This window comes from Ctenopharyngodon idella, chromosome 16 (genome assembly GCF_019924925.1).
Source record: "Ctenopharyngodon idella isolate HZGC_01 chromosome 16, HZGC01, whole genome shotgun sequence".
Taxonomy (NCBI): Eukaryota; Metazoa; Chordata; class Actinopteri; order Cypriniformes; family Xenocyprididae; genus Ctenopharyngodon; species Ctenopharyngodon idella.
Genome location: NC_067235.1, coordinates 251,678 through 275,287, shown reverse-complemented (window position 1 = coordinate 275,287; position 23,610 = coordinate 251,678). Strand labels below are relative to the sequence as shown.

General features: G+C 39.4%; 1 protein-coding gene across 2 annotated transcripts; it reads right to left on the bottom strand.

The window, feature by feature from the left end:
* Window positions 1-517: 517 nt before the first annotated feature.
* LOC127497666 (uncharacterized) lies at window positions 518-17,255 on the bottom strand. Of its 2 annotated transcripts, XM_051866320.1 has the most exons (7): window positions 17,168-17,255; window positions 16,826-16,893; window positions 16,580-16,733; window positions 7,999-8,159; window positions 7,358-7,564; window positions 7,090-7,271; window positions 518-6,986 (listed from the first exon to the last, which is right to left on the bottom strand). In XM_051866320.1, exons 2-7 carry the CDS (start codon window positions 16,881-16,883, stop codon window positions 1,425-1,427), a joined length of 6,324 nt encoding a protein of 2,107 aa, XP_051722280.1. In that variant the 5' UTR covers window positions 16,884-16,893; window positions 17,168-17,255; the 3' UTR covers window positions 518-1,424. The 2 variants fall into 2 exon arrangements, with proteins under 2 accessions (XP_051722280.1, XP_051722281.1); XM_051866321.1 differs by lacking the exons at window positions 7,999-8,159; window positions 16,826-16,893; window positions 17,168-17,255 and having other exon boundaries at window positions 16,580-16,707.
* Window positions 17,256-23,610: the final 6,355 nt, after the last annotated feature.

Genomic DNA, 23,610 nt, shown 5'->3' with positions numbered 1-23,610 from the left:
GTCCAGGATTCAAGTTTAAAAAATTCAAATTCAAATCTATATAAAATGGCACTTAATATTCAATTCTGTTAAATGACACTTGTCAATAATTCAAATTTACACAATTCAAATTCAGATCATTTAGTCATATTTCTAGCTCCATAGCTGTTTACACTAGCTGTATTAATCCATTGAAATTCAACACCAGAACTTTAACTCTTTACTCTAAGAGTCCTTAACACCAGGATTTTAACTCTGGCGATTTTGCTGTGCTATTGAAAATCTGCATGAAACACTGTCATGTTGTAATTTTAACTGCATTGTATTGCTATCTGTATTACTGTTTTCTCTGTATTTTGTAAATTCTGCAAATAATTATGATTATTTTAACATTATTACTGTAAAATTAAGTTTTGTTTGGTTCAGAATTTTACAACAGTATTTTTAGTATTTTCAAACTATTGCTGTAAATTTAACACAATTTCATTGTTTTTCTATTTACAAAATTTTGATGTCATGATTTTACAGAATTTCACAGTTAATTTCACAGACATTTTTTATTTTTATTTTTTTTACAGTGTAACCATGACAACAGATCACGAAGGAAAAATGTGATGGGAAACATGACAGAAATCATTTGCCTACAACAGCAGACAATTATATAGTTTAGCATCATTGTATAAAAATATCTGAAATCAGAATGCAATGGCTGAACTAGGTATACAGAGAGCTATGTAATAAATAAAAATCTTGAATATAATGAAAATGTAAATAAAAAGAGATTACTTTCTACATTACATTTCTTTATTTCTCAGATATTTGCCTTGGGTAATAAGGTTGCTGTATATATACCCACATATCATATACTTTTACAGTCACATCTGATTCCTAATCATAACAGTACTTTACTGTTTATTACTCAGTTTTACTAATAAATGATCATATCATATTGACTTCTCATGTTGCGCTACTGATTCAACATTTGCTTTGTAAAATATCATGATACTTGTATTTACCACAGAAAGTCTCAATCTTTACATAAAGTGAATAATCCATTAACACATCTTTACAATTGTCATTGTAGACAGTATTTTAAACATCATCCAGTATACAAACCATAATGTATTTTCAAATGACTATAAATCATACTAATATTATTGTTTGGATCTATTCATTAATTAAATTTAATTTCATACTTTAAGGATTTCATTTAATATTTGCTGTTACCTCTGACAAAATAATCATCATCTTAATCATCTTCAGCATCTTAGTATGAATTACAGTATTACAAACTGAAGTGAATGTGTTTAAACCTAGTGTGATCTCAAGACCTAAATGAAAACAATGATAAACAATGTTAAGTCCACAGTCTGCAGAACCTCAATTTGCTGTGTCCTTGTTTTGAGACTACAACAAGATTGCTTTAGAGAAATACAAATTGCAAATCAAAAGTATGTGGAATTGCTTTCATCTTCACTCTGATTTCCGTCTAAACAGCTCTCCTCCAGGATTTTAATTAAAGTTGCCAGTGCGCTATTTGGATCCAGCAGAGTCACTAGAGGGACATTCACACCTCTATCATTGAAGATAAGATTCTGCAGAGTCATGGCTAACATTGAGTCAATGCCTAAATTGAAAAGATGAGTATCATCATTCAGCTCATCCATCTCAATACCAGTCGTTTCACTAATCACGAACCTCAGATAATCACGTGGTGAGGATGGTGTTGTGGGATGCTCAGGTCTAGACATGTTCACTCCAGTTTTAATCATGGTTTCCTCTCCTATTTTGTACAACCGCAACTTTAGTGATTTGTTCTGACTGAGAATTTTAAACCAGTTGTTTTGAAAGTTGAATTTGCATACAACCTGTTGAGGTTTGTTGATCAAGAGGCACTGCTCAAGACTTTCATGGATTTCTGGAATCTCCAAAAGCATGATTCCCTTTGACTCCAGAAATCTTTGGACATGGACTTTGTTCAACAAAAGACCAAGATTCAAAGCCCCCCAATTAATGGACTGTCCAGAAAGCCCAATGTTTCTGCGGTACTGACAGAAAGTGTCCATGAATGTATTAGCCGCAGCATAATTAGTTTGTGAGGCATTGCCAATGAAGGCAGAGATGGAGGAATAGCACACAAAGTAATCCAGATTGCACTGTATGGTAGCATGGTGAAGGTTAATCACTCCATTCACTTTTGGCCTCATAACTTTCTCATAAAGAGATTTGTCAAGATGCTCAATCAGCGCATCATGCAGGACAACCGCACTGTGAAATACCCCTTTGATGGGACTGGATGGAAATAGTTTTCCAATGTTAACAATTGTCTGTTCCACTTGCTCAGATACAGAAACATCACATGGCAGAAACTTAATGACAGAACCCCAATTGCTGCTGACCTGGCTTATCTCTTGTTGCATCTGAGGGTCTGGATTTCTTCTAGACAGAATGACAATGTTCCCTCCTCCTTTCTGAGCAATGAACTTTACTGTCTCAAAGCCCAACCCTGTTAGACCACCTGTGACAATATAGACTGAATTTTTCTTGAATAGACTGTGTTTGGGCATCACTGGAATGTCAGACCGCTGGTTCTTGTCTTCAGTGTTCAGGATGATAATGGGTAGGATCTGGCATCTGAAGTATGATTCAGATTCTTTTACAGATGGAAGATCAGTGTCTTGAGATTTCACTCTTTGAACAGGTGTTGCGTCCAAAGACAAGGACTTTCTGTCCAAATTCATGGATTTCAGCCAACGGTAGATGTGTGGCATTTGCGTTTGCAGGTACCTGTTTTGCATTATCTGGGACATGAAGAGGGCATGGAAGTGGACTTCCTTATTTGTACCTCGGAATGTTGTAGTATTGAATGGAAATTCTGTCTGATTGTCACATACAAACACAATGTCTTTGATACCTCTGACACTGCTAGCTATTTCAGCTGTTTTTACATTATAAGGAGGTAGAAGAACAGCTCCCACAACCTCACTAAAATCACAAGACAGCTGATCAGCCTTCATGCTCACTCTGACATTCCAACCTGATCTGTTTGCAATAGCAATTAACACATTCATCAAAGCTGAGTCAGGAACAGTGGAGAAAATGCCCAATTTCCATTTCTGTTTAGCTTTGGGTAAGGCCTCATGCAAGATCTCCCAAGCCAGTACCATATAAGAGACACAAGGGATTTCATTCAGGAATGAAAGCTTTTTAGCTTTGCAGCAAACAGCTGCTGGAAGAACTACTTTAGTGGTGGCAGCCACAGGGTAACACGACACAACATGATCACCAACTTTAAATTTGCTGACATCTTTACCCACAGCTGTGACAGTGCCACTGAAGTCAAGGGCTAAGAGCTTATGGTTTTCATTTGTGTGCTTGTTCCAGTACAATGTCTTACCATAATTCAGGTCAGAAATGCTGACTGGGAAGTAATCTGATGAATGAACACATATTGTACTAAGATGGAGCTCAATATTTTTTCCTTGAATCAGTTCAATGGAATCATCCATTTGAGTCGCGGACACATTTGTCATTATATATGGGTCAGATGTTTGCAAAATGAAGACTTCTTCATCCAACATGTGGAGGTTTCTTGAAGAGATTGCCATGGTTGGCAAAGGTGTGTGGCTGATTTCGGGTTTGAGAATTTCGCCCTCCTGCACTACCAACTCTGGATATTTGTTACAGGGGTATGATCTGAGGACCTGAACCAAAGCTTTGATGTCTTCAAAAGTGGCAGAGCCCATGTCAATCAGCTGGAAGGAAAGTTCTGGCAACTCAGCTGCACATGCTCTTACCATGCCTGGCAGAACAAACCCAAGGTTTATGTGGTCCACTAAGCTCTCAGAGCACCTAAAGGTTATTACTCTGATATCACCCGGGAAATTAAGTGCCTTGAGATATCTGACAAGCTTTCGGAAAATCTCACAACACCCCGCCATGCTGTCCAAGACCTTCTCTGATTTGAGAGAGGTTAGGTCTGCATCACCCCACATGAACAAAACTTCCTGGAAGTTTTTCTTTACCATTGAAATGTTCAGTTTTGACAAAAGAAGTTCAATTCCATCTTTTAACAGTATGTTACTGTTTGAAGAAGACACATATCTAGATGCTGGGTCCAAGTACTGTTGCAAAGCGTTATAAATTCCTACCTGGTCAGAAAAGACCAGTGCCGTAATCGGTGTATCAAATGTGGCAACTTCAGAGATTATACTAAAATTGTTGTGGAAGAAGTACTCCTTGACCACTTGGGAACGACTTCCTAGCATTCTGATCTTCCCATGCCTCATTTCAACTAACACCCTACCCTGTTTGTTGGCTAAGCAGCCACAAATGTCAAAATCATCTTCTCCCACATGTACTAATCTCAGATATATAACCATCTCCTCTTGCAATGGTTCAAATACAGCCAGGCTTCCTATTTCCGCAGGATATTGGGGTCTTATTGATACACCCTCTATAGCTCCAGGAACAAGTTGCATGATGTAATCCAAGACCACAGGGTGAAGGTGATAGTCATGTAATTGAGGCAGTAATTCCTTTGGGACCTTCACAACAGATATAGCCTCTCTAAATTCTTCCCCACAATAAATATCTGCATTATTTCTGAAGACTGACCCATACTCAAATCCTGCTTGACTTAGTAGTTTGTAGCGTTCTTCAGTAGTCATGTGGATTGTGCATCTTTTGAAAATGCAGTCTAATGAAATTAACTGTTCTTCAGGACTTCTACCTGGTTTTGCTTTTACTGTGCCAAATGCATAGACTGCAGAAGTAGACTGTATTTTGAAGTTGCATGTATTATCTGCCAAATGGTCTGAATGATCCAGCTGTACTTTTAAATCTGGGGCATTCTGGGTGAAAACTAATGGACTCTGGAATGTTATGCTGAGCTGCAGAGAACTTAGTGGAACCTTAGGTTTTGCATATGCCATGTAAGTTGCTAAACCCAACTCTGCATAAAATGCCCCAGGAATGATGGCAACCCCACTGTGCTTGTGGTCCTTCAGGAAGGCCACTGATTCAGAGGATAAATCACAGCTGAACATTGAACTGTCTGTACCCATTTGTGTAACTACTGGGTGGTTGCCAGTGGGACTGATCAACTGCGAATTAAAAGCAAAGACATCTCTCTTCACATCATCAAACTGGTATCGTGGGTAGGGAATTGGTTCAGTCTCAAAACCTTTATAGAATATTTCCCAGTCCACTTTGATCCCAAGCTCAAACAGTTTGGAAACAGCTGCAAGCATTGTCTCGTGATCTTTATCAGGCTGCACTGAGGGAATCACATTGAAGTCATTTCCCAGAGTCTCTGTGATGTACCTCTGCAAAGACCTTCTTGGACCAATTTCAACAAATATCACACTCCTTTTGTTCTTAGCTGCAGACTTTACAGCTTGTTCAAATTCAACTGGCTCTCTGATATTTCTTGACCAATATTCACCAGTAATAAAATCTGAGGAACACAAACTAACACCTGTCACTGTTGAGAATAGTTCTGTCTCCAAATTATGTGCCTGCAATGAGCCTATATTTTCTTTCACTTTGGATAAAATGGGATCCATCTTATGACTGTGGTATGCTGCAGGTACATCTAAAATGCGAAGGAACAAATCTTTTCCACTAGCTGAGTTGCTCAAATTCTGTTGCAACCTGTCAATGTCATCTGCATCTCCTGAGAGGGTGCATGACTGAGGGCTGTTATAAGCAGCCAGACAAACCCTTCCTGAATAAGATGGAAGAATTTTCAAGACTTCAGAAACAGCCATATTACTGACTACCAGCATCTTGCCTCCTGTCACAGTGCTTTGCAAAGAACTGCGATAGTGGATGACTTTCACTGCATCTTCAAGTGACAGCAAACCAGAACAATGAGCTGCAGCGACTTCTCCAATAGAGTGGCCCAAAACAGCATCAGGATTGATGCCCCAGTGTTTCAGAAGTTTGACAACAGCAACCTGAATAGCAAACAGAAGAGGCTGGACAATCTTTGGATCCGACAGCTCTGTACTTTTCTCAGATTCACTTTCCAGCATCTCCATCAGATTGAAACTTCTATAGCTTTGCAACAGAGTTTCAATCTTCACGATTTCCTCTCTGAAAACAGGCTCTTGTTTTAGGAGCTGCTTGCACATACCCTGATACGTAACACCATTTCCACAAAACACAAAAAGTAGCTTGGAGTCTGTCTTTGATGGTACAAGCTTTTTCTCTACAGCAGCAGTAAGTTTCTCTTGCAGATCTGCCAATGATGATGTTTGAAATACTTTCCTGTATTTGAGTTTCAAGTGACTTCTTCTACATGCGGATGTGTACAGTAAAGACTGTAGATCTGATATTTTCCCTGCACTGATCTGTTTTGCAGTATCTTCAATAATATTTTTCATGGATTTTTCGGAGGCTGCAGAGACCACAAAAAAATGATGGGATTTGCTTATCAGCTGAGCTTTTGGCTTTTGTGACTGCACACATTGTCTGACAAATGCATGTGCATTTGTTCCACCAAACCCAAAGCTATTGATTCCTGCTGACCTCCCTGCTCTGCTGTCACTGATCCATTTTTCTGCTGTGGTGGGGATTTTCACATTGAGAGATTCTATGTCTATGCTGGAGTTTTCCATGGAGTAGAACATTGTTGGAACAATGGTTTCATGCTGCATCATCAAAAGAACCTTTATGAGCCCTGCAACACCTGCGGCAGATTCTGTGTGTCCAATATTGCCTTTAACAGAACCAATGATGAGTGGCCCTGACTTTTGAGGTCTTGCTTTGGCAATGACTTTTGAGATGCTGCCTGCCTCTATTGGATCTCCAATTGGAGTCCCAGTCCCATGAGCTTCAATGTACTGGACACTAGTCAGGTCAGTCTCTGTTGAGTAGATTTTTCTAAGCAGCTCCTCCTGCTGTACCATGGATGGTTTGGTGATTGGACTAATGGTGTGGCCATCTTGATTTACTGCAGTTTTGCTGATGATACCCCAAATATGATCATGGTCTTCAAAAGCCTGTCAAAATACAAACAAAATATGGGTGTTTCTTGCAATAGTTTATCATTAGGTACATTGCTGTCACAGTGCTGTGTTTAAATTAGACAATCTTTTTATTTACTTTTTTCAGGGGCTTTAATAGAACAACCCCGCATCCTTCACCTCTGCCATATCCATCTGCTTTGCTGCTGAAAGGTTTACACATTCCATCAGAAGAGATTAATTTTGCCTTGGAGAGAGTCACAAAAATGGTCGGCTCCAATATACAGGTCACACCACCACACAAGGCCATATCACAATCTCCTGTTGAGTGGAATACAGATAATTATACAACTTAATGTGCAAAAAAGTTGATCCACAGGGTTTACATACATATTTTTGAAGACTACCTTGTTTTATGGCTTGACAAGCTAAGTGAAGGGCAACAAGGGATGAGGAGCAGGCACAATCAATGGACAGTGAGGGGCCAGTGAAGTTGAATATGTATGAGATGCGGTTGGCAGCTATGCTCATAGCGGCACCAGTGCCATTGGTGTGGTCTATGTATTTTGGATTATTCCTCGTATTTTTCATCTCAAAGTCCCTGTTCATTAGGCCTGAGAAACAAGCAAACAAAAAACATGTTAGATATGTTAGCTGGCGATATGCTTTTATCCATAGCCACTTACTGTATACCTATTACAGTCCAACCTGAGGTTAAGTGCCTTGCTTAAGGCAACAATAGTTGCAGGGCTCGGACAAGCAACATCTGTTAACAGACCCTTGTAGCCACCTTGTATTATTTGTGCGGTGACACAAAGGAATTAAAGCACAAGTGCACATATTGAGGTCAGGACAAGTTAGTTCCCTCTTGTGAACTGGGGAATTACTAAGAAAATCTATGTGCTATTTAGCAACGCATCTTAACCAGAGGTTGTTCCGAAGGTACTTCCCATGCAGTTAGTGCATATGCTGGGACCAGGACCAGCTGGACCGGGATTTAAGACACTAAAAGTTACTTTATTTATCTTATATTTAGCTTATATGTTACCCAAAAATACTCCTGTTTGCGTTCCACTGGCCTTTTCCATTGGTATCCCAGCATCCTCTAGGGCCCTGTAGGTGCACTGCAACAGAAGTTTGTGCTGAGGGTCCATGGTGAGTGTTTCAACATTAGTGATGCCGAAGAACTTGTGGTCAAACTCATTCAAGCTACAGAGAATATAAAGTAAATGATGGGGTTATTGCTTTTGGAGTTCATATACTACAGGGTTAGTTCACCCAAAAAGGACAGTATCATCATCACTCATCCTCATGAGGCGTAATTCCAAACCTGTATGGCTTATTTCTTCAGTGGAACACGAAAGATGATACTTTGAAAGTCAGTGGGCTCCAAACAACATTGAACCTCACTGACTTTCACTGTATGGGAAAAAACCCACATTAAAGTCGTCATGAAGCGGAAGATGCGATTGTCTTTTATTCTCTACTGTGACGTCTATCCGAGTGAAACAGCATCTGAAATGAGAGGGCGGGACTTGATTTCGTCCTTCGGGAATTGATTGGATCGTTGAAAGTTGGGTGTTGCTAACAAAATGGAGGCAGATCTGAATGCCAGTTTGCAGTCAGTTGTGGGGGATTTCTCTCCACCGGACTCACTGCTAGCACCATCACGTTAAGAACTTTATTTATTGAGGATGACAAGGATGAGGATGGTCACTGGCACTAAACAGCAAGAGAGTGTGCGCGATAGAGACTGACTGACTGATGGTGCATGTATGCTGGCGCAGAGCGAGTGGAGAAGAGCGAGAATTTTCATTTCATTCCTATGGAAGTTGAGCCTCACGCTCGCACGCAAGTTAAGCGTGACGCCCAACTTCCATAGGAATGAATTTAAAAATGCTGGGGTTGCAAGTGTGTCCTCCATCAGGTTAAGTCATTCATGAAAAAAATTTGTTTGCCATGTCCAAAGAGTAATGTTTTCGTAATATCCTTTCAATGTTTAGGGGTACTGTAGACCCCAATGACTGGCATCAGCTGTGGTTAATGCATTGATCTCTCATTTACTTCTTATGTCACTGACATCACTGGATCTGCTGGCAGTTCCAGATAGCTCCGCCCTCGAGTCATAGCATGTGACAGGAAGAGACGATTAATCATTTTGAGGGGGAGGGAAGGTTAATGTTTTTAATTAAAGATTACGAGGGCACGTGAATTAAAAAAAAAAAATGAAGTGCACAGATAAATCATTTATAATAAATACTACAATATTCCATAAAAAAATAAGAATTGTCAATTTTGATTTCATGGCGACTTTAAGCAAAATAGCATGAAAGCCATACAGGTTTGGAACAGTATTAGTAAAAATTAACAGAATCTTATTTGACTGAATTATCTCTTAAATTACTACCAGCTGCTTCAAACAAAACTTAAATATCATTCAGTGACAAGTGTTCAATGGAAGTGTTCATTAGGTGTTTTTCCAGTGCAGTAACTTTTTGAGTTTTGTACTGTGGTGGCACCCAGCATGCATTGCTTTTATCTGATTGTCACCATTGTTGAGTTTCATGTGCTGATTGTTGATGTCTGTTTGTTTCAATTATACAGTAGATTAAAGCTCTTTGTGCTTAACATGTTTTTATATTTTTCAGAATAACTGATTGCTGCAACTGCTGGATCTCATGGTGTAATACCAGAGGGTTGGTAAAGCAAAATATTAATGACACAACACATTTAATATCACTGATTAGAATTTAGATGAGATTGGTGAATCAAGCTACTTTCATGATGATCTTTTGTCATCATCAATATGTAGTCAACACCACATGACCACATTTAATCTCAGCTTCCTTTGTTGCAACAAATGTGTGGATCAAGTCTCCAACTAAAGTAAACACTAATCACCATAATGGTGACACGTAAATTTCCATGTGAATATTATTACATTGTCTAGAGTTAAACCTCTGTTAATTCTTAAGAACTTTTTAGATGTACGAAAGAAATAAAGTCAAACTGGTAAGTAATAAGTGATGATGGTAATGCTGTTTTAGGAGTTCTTTAATCACCCTCTGCTGAGATCTTGAGAGATTTCATGTTTTCTTTTATTTGCAGTTGATTTAATCTAAGGCTGTGTGGCTGTAAGTCAGTTGTGTTTCTACTCGTCTCTTCTCATTTTTCTGTTCTTGTTGTTCCTCTTTCTTTCAGTAATTCCGTGTGTTAACAGCAGGTGTTTATCACATTTGGAGAATGGATGGATGAATGAAAAGCAAGGGTTGCTGAGGTGAGTTAGCTTTGCTGTTGGTGGATTAAACACAACTCAGGCATCACAGTGCCACAATGCTTCACAAGCATGTCAGCTAATGTCACTGAGTTAGTGGCTATTTACGCTATGTTAATGTGTTTGGAATTATGGCTGTTGTTTCTTCAACAACTGTTATTAAAGTGCCTCTGTTATGGATTTTTGAAAATTACCTTTCATGTAGTGTGTAACATAGCTCTAAGTGAATGAAAACATCCTGCAAAGTTTTAAATCTGAAAGTGCACCATATATAAAGTTATTGTCTCTCAAAAGTAGGAGTCGACTGAGTCAATTAAATGAGTCGTAAAACAAATCCCAAGCCGTTTTGTTGTGACGACAAAACGAAACATTAGCATGTTGCCCGCCCACTTATTGCGTGTGCAGACAAGGTTTATTATTATTATTATTTTTATTATTATTATTATTCATTATTTAGTTGGTTGATTCAGTAAATTAGCTCAGGTCAGGATAATCATATTTTCTGTTTACACCTGTTGATGTTAGCCTAACGTTGACTGAGCTAACATCAACATACACTGTTGCTAGGTAACTTCAGACTGTTAGCTAAATATTTAATGTAGAACATTCTGTGTACCATGAAAACGAGTCCACTTAAAACCGCAGCATTTTCCTCCAGCAATGTATGCAAGGTTTTTAGTGCATAGAGAATTACACGGCGGTCGCCTTCGTCAAATTTCGTGCCACCTCCAGCTGTGGACAAAACTCAGACAGGCAGTCACATGCTCAGATACTCCTTTTCCATCGACACGATTCTGTTCTGGGTTCCCGGCCTGTGTCCATTCTCGAACCGCTCGATACTGCGGATGATCAGCGGGTAGGGCGGGCCAAGTAATAAAAAAATAACATTCCAAATAATTGCAGGTGGATGAGAGAAAAATCATTAAAGACCCCCTGTGGTGAAAATCAAGTTTTTAATGTTGTTTATATGTCTATGTAGTGTTTTTAATATGCTTTAAGACAAACCATGTGCAAATTCATAAGTCAGCACCATTGCTGAGTATTTTATGTTTGAAACTGCAGTAAACCAAAAACCCGTGGTTTGAAATCGGTGGTGTTTGTGACGTCACAGACTACCTTGTAACCAATCACAACAACGTACCGGCAGGCTTTAGCATATCATTAACTATGACTGCTCTGAAGCAGGAGAGTCTTGAGAGAAGACAGGTTATCCCGGTATATTTTCTGTTGATATGAAAAATTGTGTAGATTTATCAATATAGCGAGTCTATTACGATGTTATGATGAACTATATGCCTTTCTTCACTGACGCTCTGAGTTGTTCAAAGCGTTACTGATTGTTAGAAGGCAGCTGTCTGACTCTGAGATGAAGAACAGGAACATTATAAATTCTGATTTTGGCCGCCTCTGGAATGGATCAAACCATAGATATTAGCCTAACTGATGAGTTCAAGTAAATACGCTGGAAATCTGCGCTCATTCAAGGATGTGCATTTATTTCATGTACGGAGAAGACACGGGCGCCTGCAGGAGTGTTTTTTTAAATCTCCAAAAAGCAACGAAATTGTCAAACATCCATTTAGCGCATGTTCACAGAGGAAAACGGCTGCTTGTTCTCTCGCTACTGTCTGTTTTACTGAGAAATCGCTTCAGGTGATTCAGTGAGAGAGCAGTCCAAACGTTTTGCAAAGGCGTTTTACCAATTCGTAATTTAAAACACAATTTAAGCGTCAGAAAATATGAGCAGTTCAGGTGCACAGCTGTTAAACTGTATATACGAAGCGAAGCAAGCTTTTTTCTTAAATATCCACAACACAAACAACAAATTGCTCGTCACTATAGCAACAGTAGACTCTCTGAGCTGGCTCGGGTGAGTGGAGGCAGGGCTAATTTGCATATTCATTGATCCGTGTATATTAAATGAGGCAAGGGTGTAGAGTTACATTCAAGCTATTTTAAGGCTGAACATGGGTTGGAGCTCTATATTTTGAACTCTCAAAGTTCACCAGATTAATGAATTTATCTTTAAAATGTACAAAATTTTCTACCGGGGAGGCATGTCTCTGGACCCCCCTAGAGGGATCAAGGATCAAATCAAAAACATTTCCCCACATTTTATGTCCCCCCCACTTCTCAAACCAAAGTTACACTCTTGTCTATGTGGGTGAGTTGATTACTTACTTTTTAATTATTCTTCCCATTAACATAATTATATTTATTCATTCAGTCCAATGTATGGATGCAGAATGTGCATGAAATGGGAGGCGGGATTTATCACGTGAGCAGTGTAATAGGTCAGTCATAGTGCGATGGAGGCATTGCCTCTTCTCATGTGACTTTTCCTCATTCTTCCCCAATTACCTCCAACCAAACCCATGGCATGCTTTAGAGCAGTGTTCCTCAAATCCAACCTTGGAGGGCCGCTGCCTTAAAGAGTTCAGCTCCAATTCTAATCAAAAACACCTGAACAAGCTGCACATCAGCACATCCAGCTGCGACTCGGGCACAAGAGAGCGGAAAGTTTTATGTGTTTGTTGTTTAAGTGTTATTGCTAAGTTTTGGTGTTAAGTTTGTGTGGCTGTTGAAGTGCAACAAAACAAATAACTATGGAGAAGAAGATCGTGGGAGTATTGCTGTTACTGGTGCTGATTACATCGAGTGTTTGTGTGCAACACAATATCGCCGACATTGCTGCAACAAGTGGACACAATCAAGTGTTGCAGGCTTGCAGCAGGGAATGGTTACTATCTTTACGGAAAACAGCAGTAATAGAGCCGTGCCTTCTGGATAATGTTCCAGAGGAGTTGCTGCGACGACACGGAGATCGTCGGCTATGGAAACGAGGGAGACGGGGTGGCGTTCAACATCAACTCCACCGAAAATGCAATAAGCTACCGTTGCCATCAATACTATTCAGCAATTCTCGCTCCTTGAGGAACAAAATGTAAGAGCTGCGTCTGTAATGAATATCGCGAGTCATGTCTCTTGATTAACACAGAGAGCTGGCTTCAAGACGATTTTAATCATTGTAAGATGGACTGTGCTCTCCCAGGATATCAGCAGTATGTTTGTAGTGGTACATGGAAAAACAAAATATTGGACAAATGCTATGGTATTATCAAAGAAGCATGTGTGGCTAAGATTAGACCTCCTCTTTCAAATTCGGACCATAATACCATTCAGTTAATCCCTATTTACAGGTCCTCCTTTAGGAAGAGTAAACCGGTTTTAAGAACAGTCAATATGTGATGTGATTCTATAAAGGAGGAGTTGAGTGGTTGTTTTCTGGCTACAAATTGGGAAGTTTTTTATCAAGATGATAATATTGATAGTATTGAGGAAGTGATTACAGGGTATATTCATTTTTGCGTTGATACTGTGGTCCCAAAAAAGACCATCAAGATTTATCCAAATAACAAGGAATATATTACTCCTGAGATTAAGCACTGTATTTCTTTTAAGAATAATAATACAATGGAATTTAAAGAAATTCAAAAAGAACTGAGGATAAAATTGAGGGAAGCGAGAGAGCAACATAACTTGCGTGTTAGAGAAGTGGTTTCAACTAAGAATTCTAAAAAGTTGTGGGATGTTAAAGGAATGGTTAATTTAAATTCAAACAAGAACAAAATGCAGGTTTTAAATGAATTTGCTAAAGCAAATGAATTTAATAATCTTTATAAATGGTTTGATTTGGCTGTGAGTGGTAATATTGATAAATGTAGAGACCTGCTTAGTTCAGTAACGTGATTCAACACAGGACAGGACTGAAGTGGACCCGAAGTGTTGTCACTAAAATTTTCAAAAGACTTCATACCAAAAAGTCTAGTGGGCCAGATGGTATTACAGCTCTTTTACTTAAAACATTTGCTGATGAATTAACCCCAGCATGGAGTCCCTTATTTCAATTATCAGTTGATACGGGCAATATTCCCACATTATGGAAAAAAGCTGTCATTATTCCTGTCCCAAAAAAACATCCATTACAGAAAAATAAAGACCAGTGGCGTTAACGTCCATAGTGATGAAATCACTGGAACGTATTGTGATAGGGAAATTGAGAGAGAATGTATTGCATAAATTAGATCCTTACCAATTTGCTTACAAAGAGAATAGGAGTACAGAGGATGCTTTAAATATTATGACACATTTTATTTTAAAACACCTTGAAAATCTGGCAGCTTATGTTAGATTGACATTTATGGATTTGAGTTCGGCATTTAATACCATACTTACAGATATTTTGTTAAATAAGTTAAAACAGATGAAGGTGAATCCTTATATAATTAAATGGTATTATGCATTTCTAATTGGATGACAACAGCAGGTGAAAGTTCATTCAACTCTCTCTGACATAGAGGTCATAAATGTTAGAGCTCCTCAAGGCTGCGTAAGTTCCTTCCTTCTTTTTACATAATATACAAATGACTGCAGGAATCAGTACACAAATAACTACATTATTAAATTGTCAGACGATACAGCCATACTCAGTTTGTTGACAAAAAATTCAGATGTTGGCATGTATAAATCAGAGATGGAAGGGGTTGTGCAGTGGTGTAAGGAACACAACTTGATGTTAAATGTTAAAAAAAAAAACTAAAGAAATGATCTTTGACCCGAGGCTTGTGGGTGATCATAGCCCAATTTCAGTTTATGAGGAGGAAGTTGAACAGGTAACAACATATAAGTATTTAGGCATCTACTTTGATTCTCGGCTACAGTGGGCTCATCAAGTGGAGTATGTTTGTACACGAGCTAGTCAGCGCTTGCACTTTTTGCGAAGGCTTAGGGGTTATGGGGTGGATAAAACGATCATGTTATTGTTTTACAGATCAGCTATTGAATCTATAATATGTTATGGTTTTACAATATGGTTTGGTAATCTGTCTGTTAAACTGAGGTCACAACTTCAAAATGTGGTTAGAAAAGCTGGAAAAATAATTGGTATGTTGCCCCCATCTTCTCTTCAGGAGATTTTTGAGAGGTCTGTAAAGAAGCAGACCCTTAAAGTTATTGGTGACCCAAGCCATGTTCTCCATAAGGAGTATGAGTTGATGCCCTCGGGCAGGAGATATAGGGTACCAACGAGTAAGTTAAATATGTACAAATTTTCTCTGATTCCATTATCAATTGAGTTATTGAACAATAAGTGATGAATTGTGTGTGGGCGAGGGTAAGGTGATGGGCAACGTAATATTTACTGCTGTGTAATGGGAGATGTATGTTGTTGTGGATTTTTTATTTTTTTTGATAGTTGATTGTTGTATGTTTGATCTGCTCTCTTGATTGATTGCCTAAGACAAATTTCTCCTGAGGGAGATAATAAAAAGCTAATCAAAGGGCCTGTTTACACCTGGTCACTTCATGCGTTTTTATCTGATTTATCAAAACGATTTCATTTACACTTGGCCACATAAATCTGTCTCCACAAAAAACATATATAAATCTGATCTTCAATTCCCGCGCTATATGCAGATGTCATGGAGTTCACGTCACCGAAAGCAACAAATATGAGCTGCATTTTATTAATCATCAGTTAATTTAAAAATCAAAGACCACAATAGGCAAGAGAGCGGCAACAGCACTGGTAAGATAATTTAGTGTCATTACTTTAAATGAAGATGATTGTGTTTTGAGCGTTTGTGGCAGCTTGCTGAAGAGATCCTCAGCTGCTCATCTGTGGCGATGCATGTTGCAGTAGCACTGTCATATCTGATAATAACATGTTAATTAGCCTATAACATGCTCTCACACGTGTATTTTTTAGCATTTTTGGGAGGAGTAAAATTTACGTATGTGGTTTCAGCAACCAGATGTATTAAGACTTGACCAGTTTCCTCTGGAATGCGTCCCAGACCACCTCCTGAAGTGGTTTGAGCGATCAGATTTAAATCCATCTTGAATGCGTTTCGGAGGGAATTTACACCTGGTCTTTTCACGATCGGATAGCTATTCGATCAGAGAAAGGCATGAAGTGACCAGGTGTAAATAGGCCCAAAGTCTTCAGAGTTACCTGAAAATCACAGGTAGGTGAGTTTGAGCTCAACTCTGCGGGGGCGGATTTGAGGAACCCTGCTTTAGGGGGTTTTATTAAAACTCAATGGGCTCAAGGGAGGCAGAGATGCTGCCTCCCGCTGTAAGTTTGTTTCTAACTGCTGGTGTCGCTGTTGGACAGTGTCACTTTAGAAAATTAAATGATTTATATGCTTTTTAAAGTCACATTTCAGAGGGTCAGAGACAGATTGATAAATGCTCATGCATTATTATTTTGACCATTTTTGAACTTGAATTTTTGAACAAACATAAGTGAACATCACAAGTTCTTTTAATGAGGGCAGATGAATTGAAGTCTTACCCATTGATGAGTGCTGCCTTTGCTGTATACGTCTTTCCTGCCTTTCTCTCATCCGGATCGTACCATTGAGAGAGATTAATCCTGTCGTTTGGTATCTGAACTGTACAGTTCTTTCCATGAAGGAGGACTCGCCAGAAGTTTTCAAGTCCCTCACCTCAAATGGATGAGAAAATACAATGTAAATACAATTTAGGCCAAATCATAACATGAACAAATAATGAAACACCATAAATTGTTAATAATTACCTCCAGGAAAATGGCATCCAATGCCAACAACAGCTAATTCTACGTCATCATCCATCATGTTTCATATGCTGTGTGTGCAAATACATTTGATTTTACAATCTATAGACAGCAAAAAATAATAATTGAGACAGTTAACTAAATATTTATCCATGGCATTTAATATTTTGGTTTTCTTCTTTATGCATTTCTTTCAGCAGAACAATTAAAAATAAAGTGGAAAAAATTTTTAGCCAAGGACCTCTGGTTCAGTTGACACAGAATGGACAATTATTACTAGTAAACCAGAAAAAAATGTTCTGTATAATGTAGAGAATATAAAATATGGAATCTAATTTGACTTACCTGGATACTCATGTTGAATCTTGTTGTCTTGTTGAAAATGCTTACATGAGGCCAAGACTACCCAATATTTGTTTACGTTAAAGGAGAAGTGAAAGTTCAGGCTTTTTCATATGTCTTCCTGTTAGCTCATGAAACAATTTCTTAAGAAAATCCCCAGAATAGATAAAGTTGACTCGACTCTTTTTCGCATATTTGATTTGCATCTATAGCCTAACCCAATTTAGCTTTATATTTCCCCCAGATGTGACGAAACCTCTCAATTTGCCAAGTTAGCAGAATGTATTAGTGATATCAAAGACTGCATGGTTCGTATTTCCCTTCTTCTCAATTCTGACAAAACAGTTATTGCATCAATTCATCAGTTTAGGTTTAAAGACACTTAATATTGAGTAAAGCTGTGTTTATCGATTTGACTTCACTGACACCATTGAATGAGAACAAACACTGAACTGAGCTGAATAATGACACTTCTGTCTTCAGTCCCAGCAAACATGCCAGTGTGGGCCCACTGTGGGTAAGTGTGGGTTTTCTGTGGGACAGTGTGGGCAAGAGTAAACCCCTTGGGCCCCCATGAGGGTTTACTCTGAGCAACCCGTGTGGGTTTTTTGCCCACAGAAAACCCACACGGGCCCCGCTGGTGGGTTACCTCATACAGGGCCCACAGGAGTTTTTCACTGTGGGGCCGACATGAGAGATTAATGTGGGCAATCCACCATGTTAACAGCACAGTACAGTACAGTTAAAGCATTGTTTTAGGATTAGAAGCTCAAGGGTCAGGGTTAATCAAACTATTTTTTAACAATTTAGTAAAATGTCAAAAATGTCATTACATTCAACAGCCCAACACCATACTTAACTAAAACTCCACACAGTCAACAAGATAGCAAGACAAGTACTGTCTTTGCCTGTTTGCTTGTAGCAGCTGTCCCCAGACAGACTGATAAAGTCAGACAGACCATATTACAGTAGTTTAAACACCATTAGACCTCATTAAATCACAGCACTTATATATTAATTCATTCATAAATAACACTAAATCATTATAATACTATAAATTGTATGTTGTAATACAATGAAGTCTTTGGTAACACTTTCTATGAAGACCATGCTTATAATGAATTATAGCCTCATTTATACTTATTTAATAAGTAAGTACTACTATTCTATAAATATATTTATAAACATTCATTAAGACCTATACTGCATAAGAACAGTTATAGTAACTTTTATATTGTTTTTATAATTACTTATAAGCCATGCATTTGCTTTTTCAATGCATATGCTCATAATCCATTATAAACTGATATTTAAATGATCAAATATTAAAATAGTTCCAGAGACACTTGTTTGCTCTACCAATTAGTTATTGCCGGTTCTGGACCTTGAAGGCGATCCTTTGGGTCGAGTAGGTCCTTAGCACCTCCAGCTAAGTTAGTATCCTGACTCCCTAGAGTTATATCAGAGTGTAGGCTCTTCAGGAGCCTCCCTGTTACTTGCGTTTAGCTTGGTCAATACTCGTCTCGGTCTAGTTGGTACTCCCCTCTCTTGATTGGGTCGTCATATAGAGGACCTCGCCCCCTGAGTTGGTCTTAGAGGTTTAAGAGATTCTTTTAGTAAGAACTCCCTTGGTAGATCAGCTCCTGTTGGAGCTGGAGGTACGCCTCTCATTAGGGACCCTATGTAGAGTACTCAGCCTCTAGAGTGCTTTGTTCAAGAAGCACTCTGTAGATCCTAGGTCGAGCAGGGTAACTCCCCTCGATTGCAAGGGTTCAAAAGCGCTATGCTGAGTGCTGCTCCCCAGGATGCCCGTCTCTACGATCCGGTCTGAGTTGGTTTCTGCCAGTTTGCAGTCCCTCTTTCTGGACGCCGCCTCTGGAGGGAAGTGTTTGAGATTGCTGGCCAGATTAGGTTACTACTAAAGTAGGACCAGGTCGGCCTCCCTGGTGGCATTGGGAGTAGACTATGCTCCGCTGAGAATATTACAGTCTGTAATATATAAAAATGTACAAACAATTGAATGTAGACGTTAAGATTTTAATCTAGAACATACTTTTTATGGTTTGCATCTCTTCCTCTTACAAAATGTCCTTACTGCAACATTACAGTAACGGTAATTTTATACACTTGTCTTTTTTAATTTCTATAAAATTGAATACATTTACATAGTTACTTTCAACATTTGTCCATCTTTGTAAATACCTATATTAAAAAACTATTTAAAATTAGGGGATTTTATATTCTTTATGCCATGGAAAATTTTGACGCTAACCTTAGATATAAATTGTTTTAATACATGCCAAAGATAAAATATTTTGCTTTTTATGACAAATATTGTCATTTGAATGTGTAAATCATCTCTAGTGAAGGGTTAAAATAACTTTTGCAAACAACAGTCTGATTAATAATTGAAATAAATCATTGCTGCGATAATGACAGCTTGTGTCTGTAAGGTTAAAAGTACAAATGTCACAGCAGCCTTACGCAATGTTGCAAACCGTTGCTTTGCGTCACCTGGTGGTGATTTTACGACAAGTGTCACATGTCACTGGGTTTTATTTAACGCGGCGGCATTACACGTGGCGGTAATAGGCATTTTGGTAGTACCTACTGTAAATGTATAGACCTTTAGCATAATTAGGGAAGTAATGTTTACGGTAATGCTTTACATGGTAATGTATTAACTAACATGAACTAACAATGTGCAATACCTTATTTATTAATCTTTATTAAAGTGCCCCTATTATGTTTTTTTGAAAATTACCTTTCATGTAGTGTGTAACATAGCTCTAAGTGAATGAAAATGTATAATATTCTCTATATTAACTCTTAATAAACACGCAGCACACATTCATGTATAACTCACATGGCGAACGCCACTTTATTCTCCCTCCCTCTACGTCATCCTCCCTCGCGCTCTCGCGCCTCATGGGTAATGAAGTCCCTATCTTATCACCTCCTCCTTTTAGCTAAGTAATGCCTCTTTTCTTCAACAACATATATCAACATTTTCTTTTTCAAAGAACACCTTATAACCTTATCTTTCTTAACACAATATAACAGTTTCTTTCTCAAAACTGTATTATAATATTCAACCTATATTAACTCAACATTAACATTTCCCTTTTTTTTTTTCTTTTTTTTTAAACTCTCATTCATCCATCTGTCCTTGTGTTTAGTCCCGTACTTAGTTGAACTATAAATTCAGTCTTTCTGGGGTTTTGTAAACCCTGCCTGCTCTAGAAACGGCTCCAATGAGACGAAGGTGTTTTCTATTTCTCCGCAGCACCCCTCTATCAGTCTCTATAATGTACGATCTTGGGGTCTGAGCAGGTTTGCACACAGTTCCATAGATCTTCTCTGTGGCAAGCCACACTTTTTGATCTTTCTGCAGGGGGGTGGCAAGGAGTGTGAGTTATGGCGACGAATGAAGTACATCGCCTGGCGTTTTCTTGCGTCCTCTTGTTGTTTTCTGAATTCTTGAAAGTCTGGCCACTCTGGATCTAGTTTTCTCGGTATTTGTGGAAGAGTGGTGCGGATACATCTGCCCATAAGCAGTTGAGAAGGGGAAAACCCATGCTCCAAAGGTGTTGCTCTGTACATTTGTTGTAGTCGGTTTCTTTAGTCCACAATCCTTTAATTGTGCGTACAGCTCGTTCAGCCTCTCCATTTGCTTGGGGATAGCGGGGGCTGCTCGTGGTGAGTTTGAAATTGCATTCCTGTGCAAATTGTCAGAATGTATGTGATACGAACTGTGGTCCGTTGTCGGAGATGACCTCTTCTGGAATGCCATGACGAGCAAAAACCTCTTTGACTGCTTTGACTGTGACCTCCGCAGATGTGACATTCAGATGTGCAACCTCCATGTATCTGGAAAAATAGTCCACAATGAGAAGGTAAGTTTTTTTTTTCCATTCAAACAGATCCATCCCCACTTTCTGCCATGGACGTGCTGGAAGAGGAGTAGGTAAGAGTGGTTCGCAGTGAACTATTCTGTGATGACTACATGTGTGACACTGTTCTACCTCCTGACGAATGTGTGACGAGATACCAGGCCACCAGACGGAGTGTTGAGCTCTGGCCCGGCACTTTGTTATTCCCTGGTGCCCTTCATGTATTTTTTTCAGGATATCGTTGGAATGACCAGTCTGTCACCCTTCAACAAAATGTCGTTCGGTACAGTCAGTTCTGCTCTCACATGCCAATATGGCATCAGTTCTCTGTTTAATGTGTGTTTTTCTGGCCATCCAGCGAAACAGTGTTCTTTTACCTTTTTGCAGGTGACATCCTCAGCTTGAGCTTGCTTTATCTGTTCCAGTCTGCTGTCTGTTACTGGGAAGGAAGACACGACTGCGTCCACGAAGACATCTACCTCTCTTTCCAGTTGTAAGTCTGCTTGTGATGGACCCACCTCCAGTGGTGCATGTGAGAGTGTGTCTGCTGTGATCAGGTTTTTACCTGGAACATGCTGGATGTCAAAACTAAATCGCAGCAAGCGAAGGCGAAATCTAAGAATCCTAGGTGGGAGTTTGTCTAGTCCTCTGCCTCCCAGCAGTGGTATGAAAGGTTTATGGTCAGTGAGAATCGTGTAGTGCAGTCCTTGTAGGTATGAAACCAGTCTCTCACTCGCCCATGTCACTGCTAGCGCTTCCTTTTCAATTTGCGCATAGCGCTTCTCTGTGTCTGTTAAACTCCGGGATATGTATGTCACCGGTTTCCACGTTCCGTCTTTTTGTTTCTGTGACAAAACGGCACCTATGCCGTAGGAAGACGCATCTGCAGCGACTTTTGTCTCTCTTTCAGGTGAATACGCAGCCAGCACTTTTGGTGAACTCAATTCTTGTCTCAGTCTGTTAAACGCTTGTCTCTGTGGCTCATCCCAGAGCCATTCATTTCTCATTTTGAGCAGTTCCTTCAGTGGGCGGTGACTGAAGCAAGCTGTGGTAGGAATTTAGCAAGATAATTTGCCATTCCTAGGACTCTGTGTACATCTGCCACGCACTTTGGTTCTGGCATGTGTAGAATAGCACTGACTTTGCTTGGGTCCGCCTCTAGCCCATTTGCTGTGACTTTGTGTCCGACGAAAAGTATTTCAGTCTTAGCAAACTCACATTTTTCATTCAGCGTGAGTCCCATTGCTTGGAGTTTCATTAAGACCTTGTTCAGACGCTGGTCATGCTCAAGTTTGTCTCGGCCGAAAACAAGAATGTCGTCTGCATGACATATAACACCACTGAAATCCTCCAGCATTTGAGACATTCGCCGTTGAAAATGTTCAGGTGCTGACACGTTTCCAAATGGAAGTCTATTGAAAAAGTATCTCCCAAATGGAGTAATGAATGCGGTGAGTGGTTTTGGCTCTTGGGTGAGGGGAATCTGCCAGAAGCCTGATCTTGCATCTAGTTTTGTGAAAACAGTGGCATCTGACAGCATACCTAAAGACTGATCAACAGATGGTAGAATGTGGCGCTCTCGTTTGACCCATTTGTTTAGATTTGTCAAGTCCACACATATATAGGTTTTTCCATTTGGTTTGGGAACTACTACCATTCTCGAGCACCATTCTGTGGGGCCGCTCACCTTTGAGATTACCCCCATTGTCTCCATTCTATCAAGTTCCTCTTTCACTTTAGTTCTGAGAAGTATTGGGACTCTACAGGGTGTTGATAACGCATACGGTGTCGCTCCTGTTTGCAGCTCGATGTGATATGGGTCTTTCAGTTGTCCCAGACCACTGAACAATGATGGAAACGCTTCAGTGTAGTTGGTATGTTGTTCCGTGACTGTTTCAATTCGATGAATGAGATTCAAAGCCTCTATGGCAGGAAGACCCAGAAGAGATTTTGTGAGTTTATTTACAACATAAATGTCTTGGATGCTGTTGTGTCCTTTTGCACTCAATATACATTGGAACATCCTTTTACATCCAGTATGTTGTGCCCTGGACCATACAGTAGTTTTGGGGGTGTTTTCAACTCACCAAACTTGCCCGTTTTGAAGATGCTCTCTGGAATCGCAGACACGGCTGCTCCTGTGTCGAGTTTAAAGTTAACAGGAGTTTCATTTACAGTGACAGTCTCTGTTGACATTTCCCCCAGAAAAGCATACTCCTGTACCTCAGAGGATTCTCTGTCCTGTTGCGACACAGAGTCCAATTTATACGTCCGACATACAACTGCAAAATGTCCTAGTTTTTTTTACATTTTCTGCATTCTGCATTTTTCGCTGGACACTCCTTCCAGGAATGTTTCCGTCCCGTTCCACATCTTCCACAGTCTTTTTGCGTTGATTTTTATGTCTTTTTATTGTCCTGGTATCTGTCTGGCTTGTATTGTCTCCTATAGTGGGCTGTTTTGTTACTTGAGGCTTTATCCATTATCGCATTGATGTTCAAGCTGTGAGTTTCTTTTAATTCTGATCCATGTCACACCGATTGGATCGTTCTG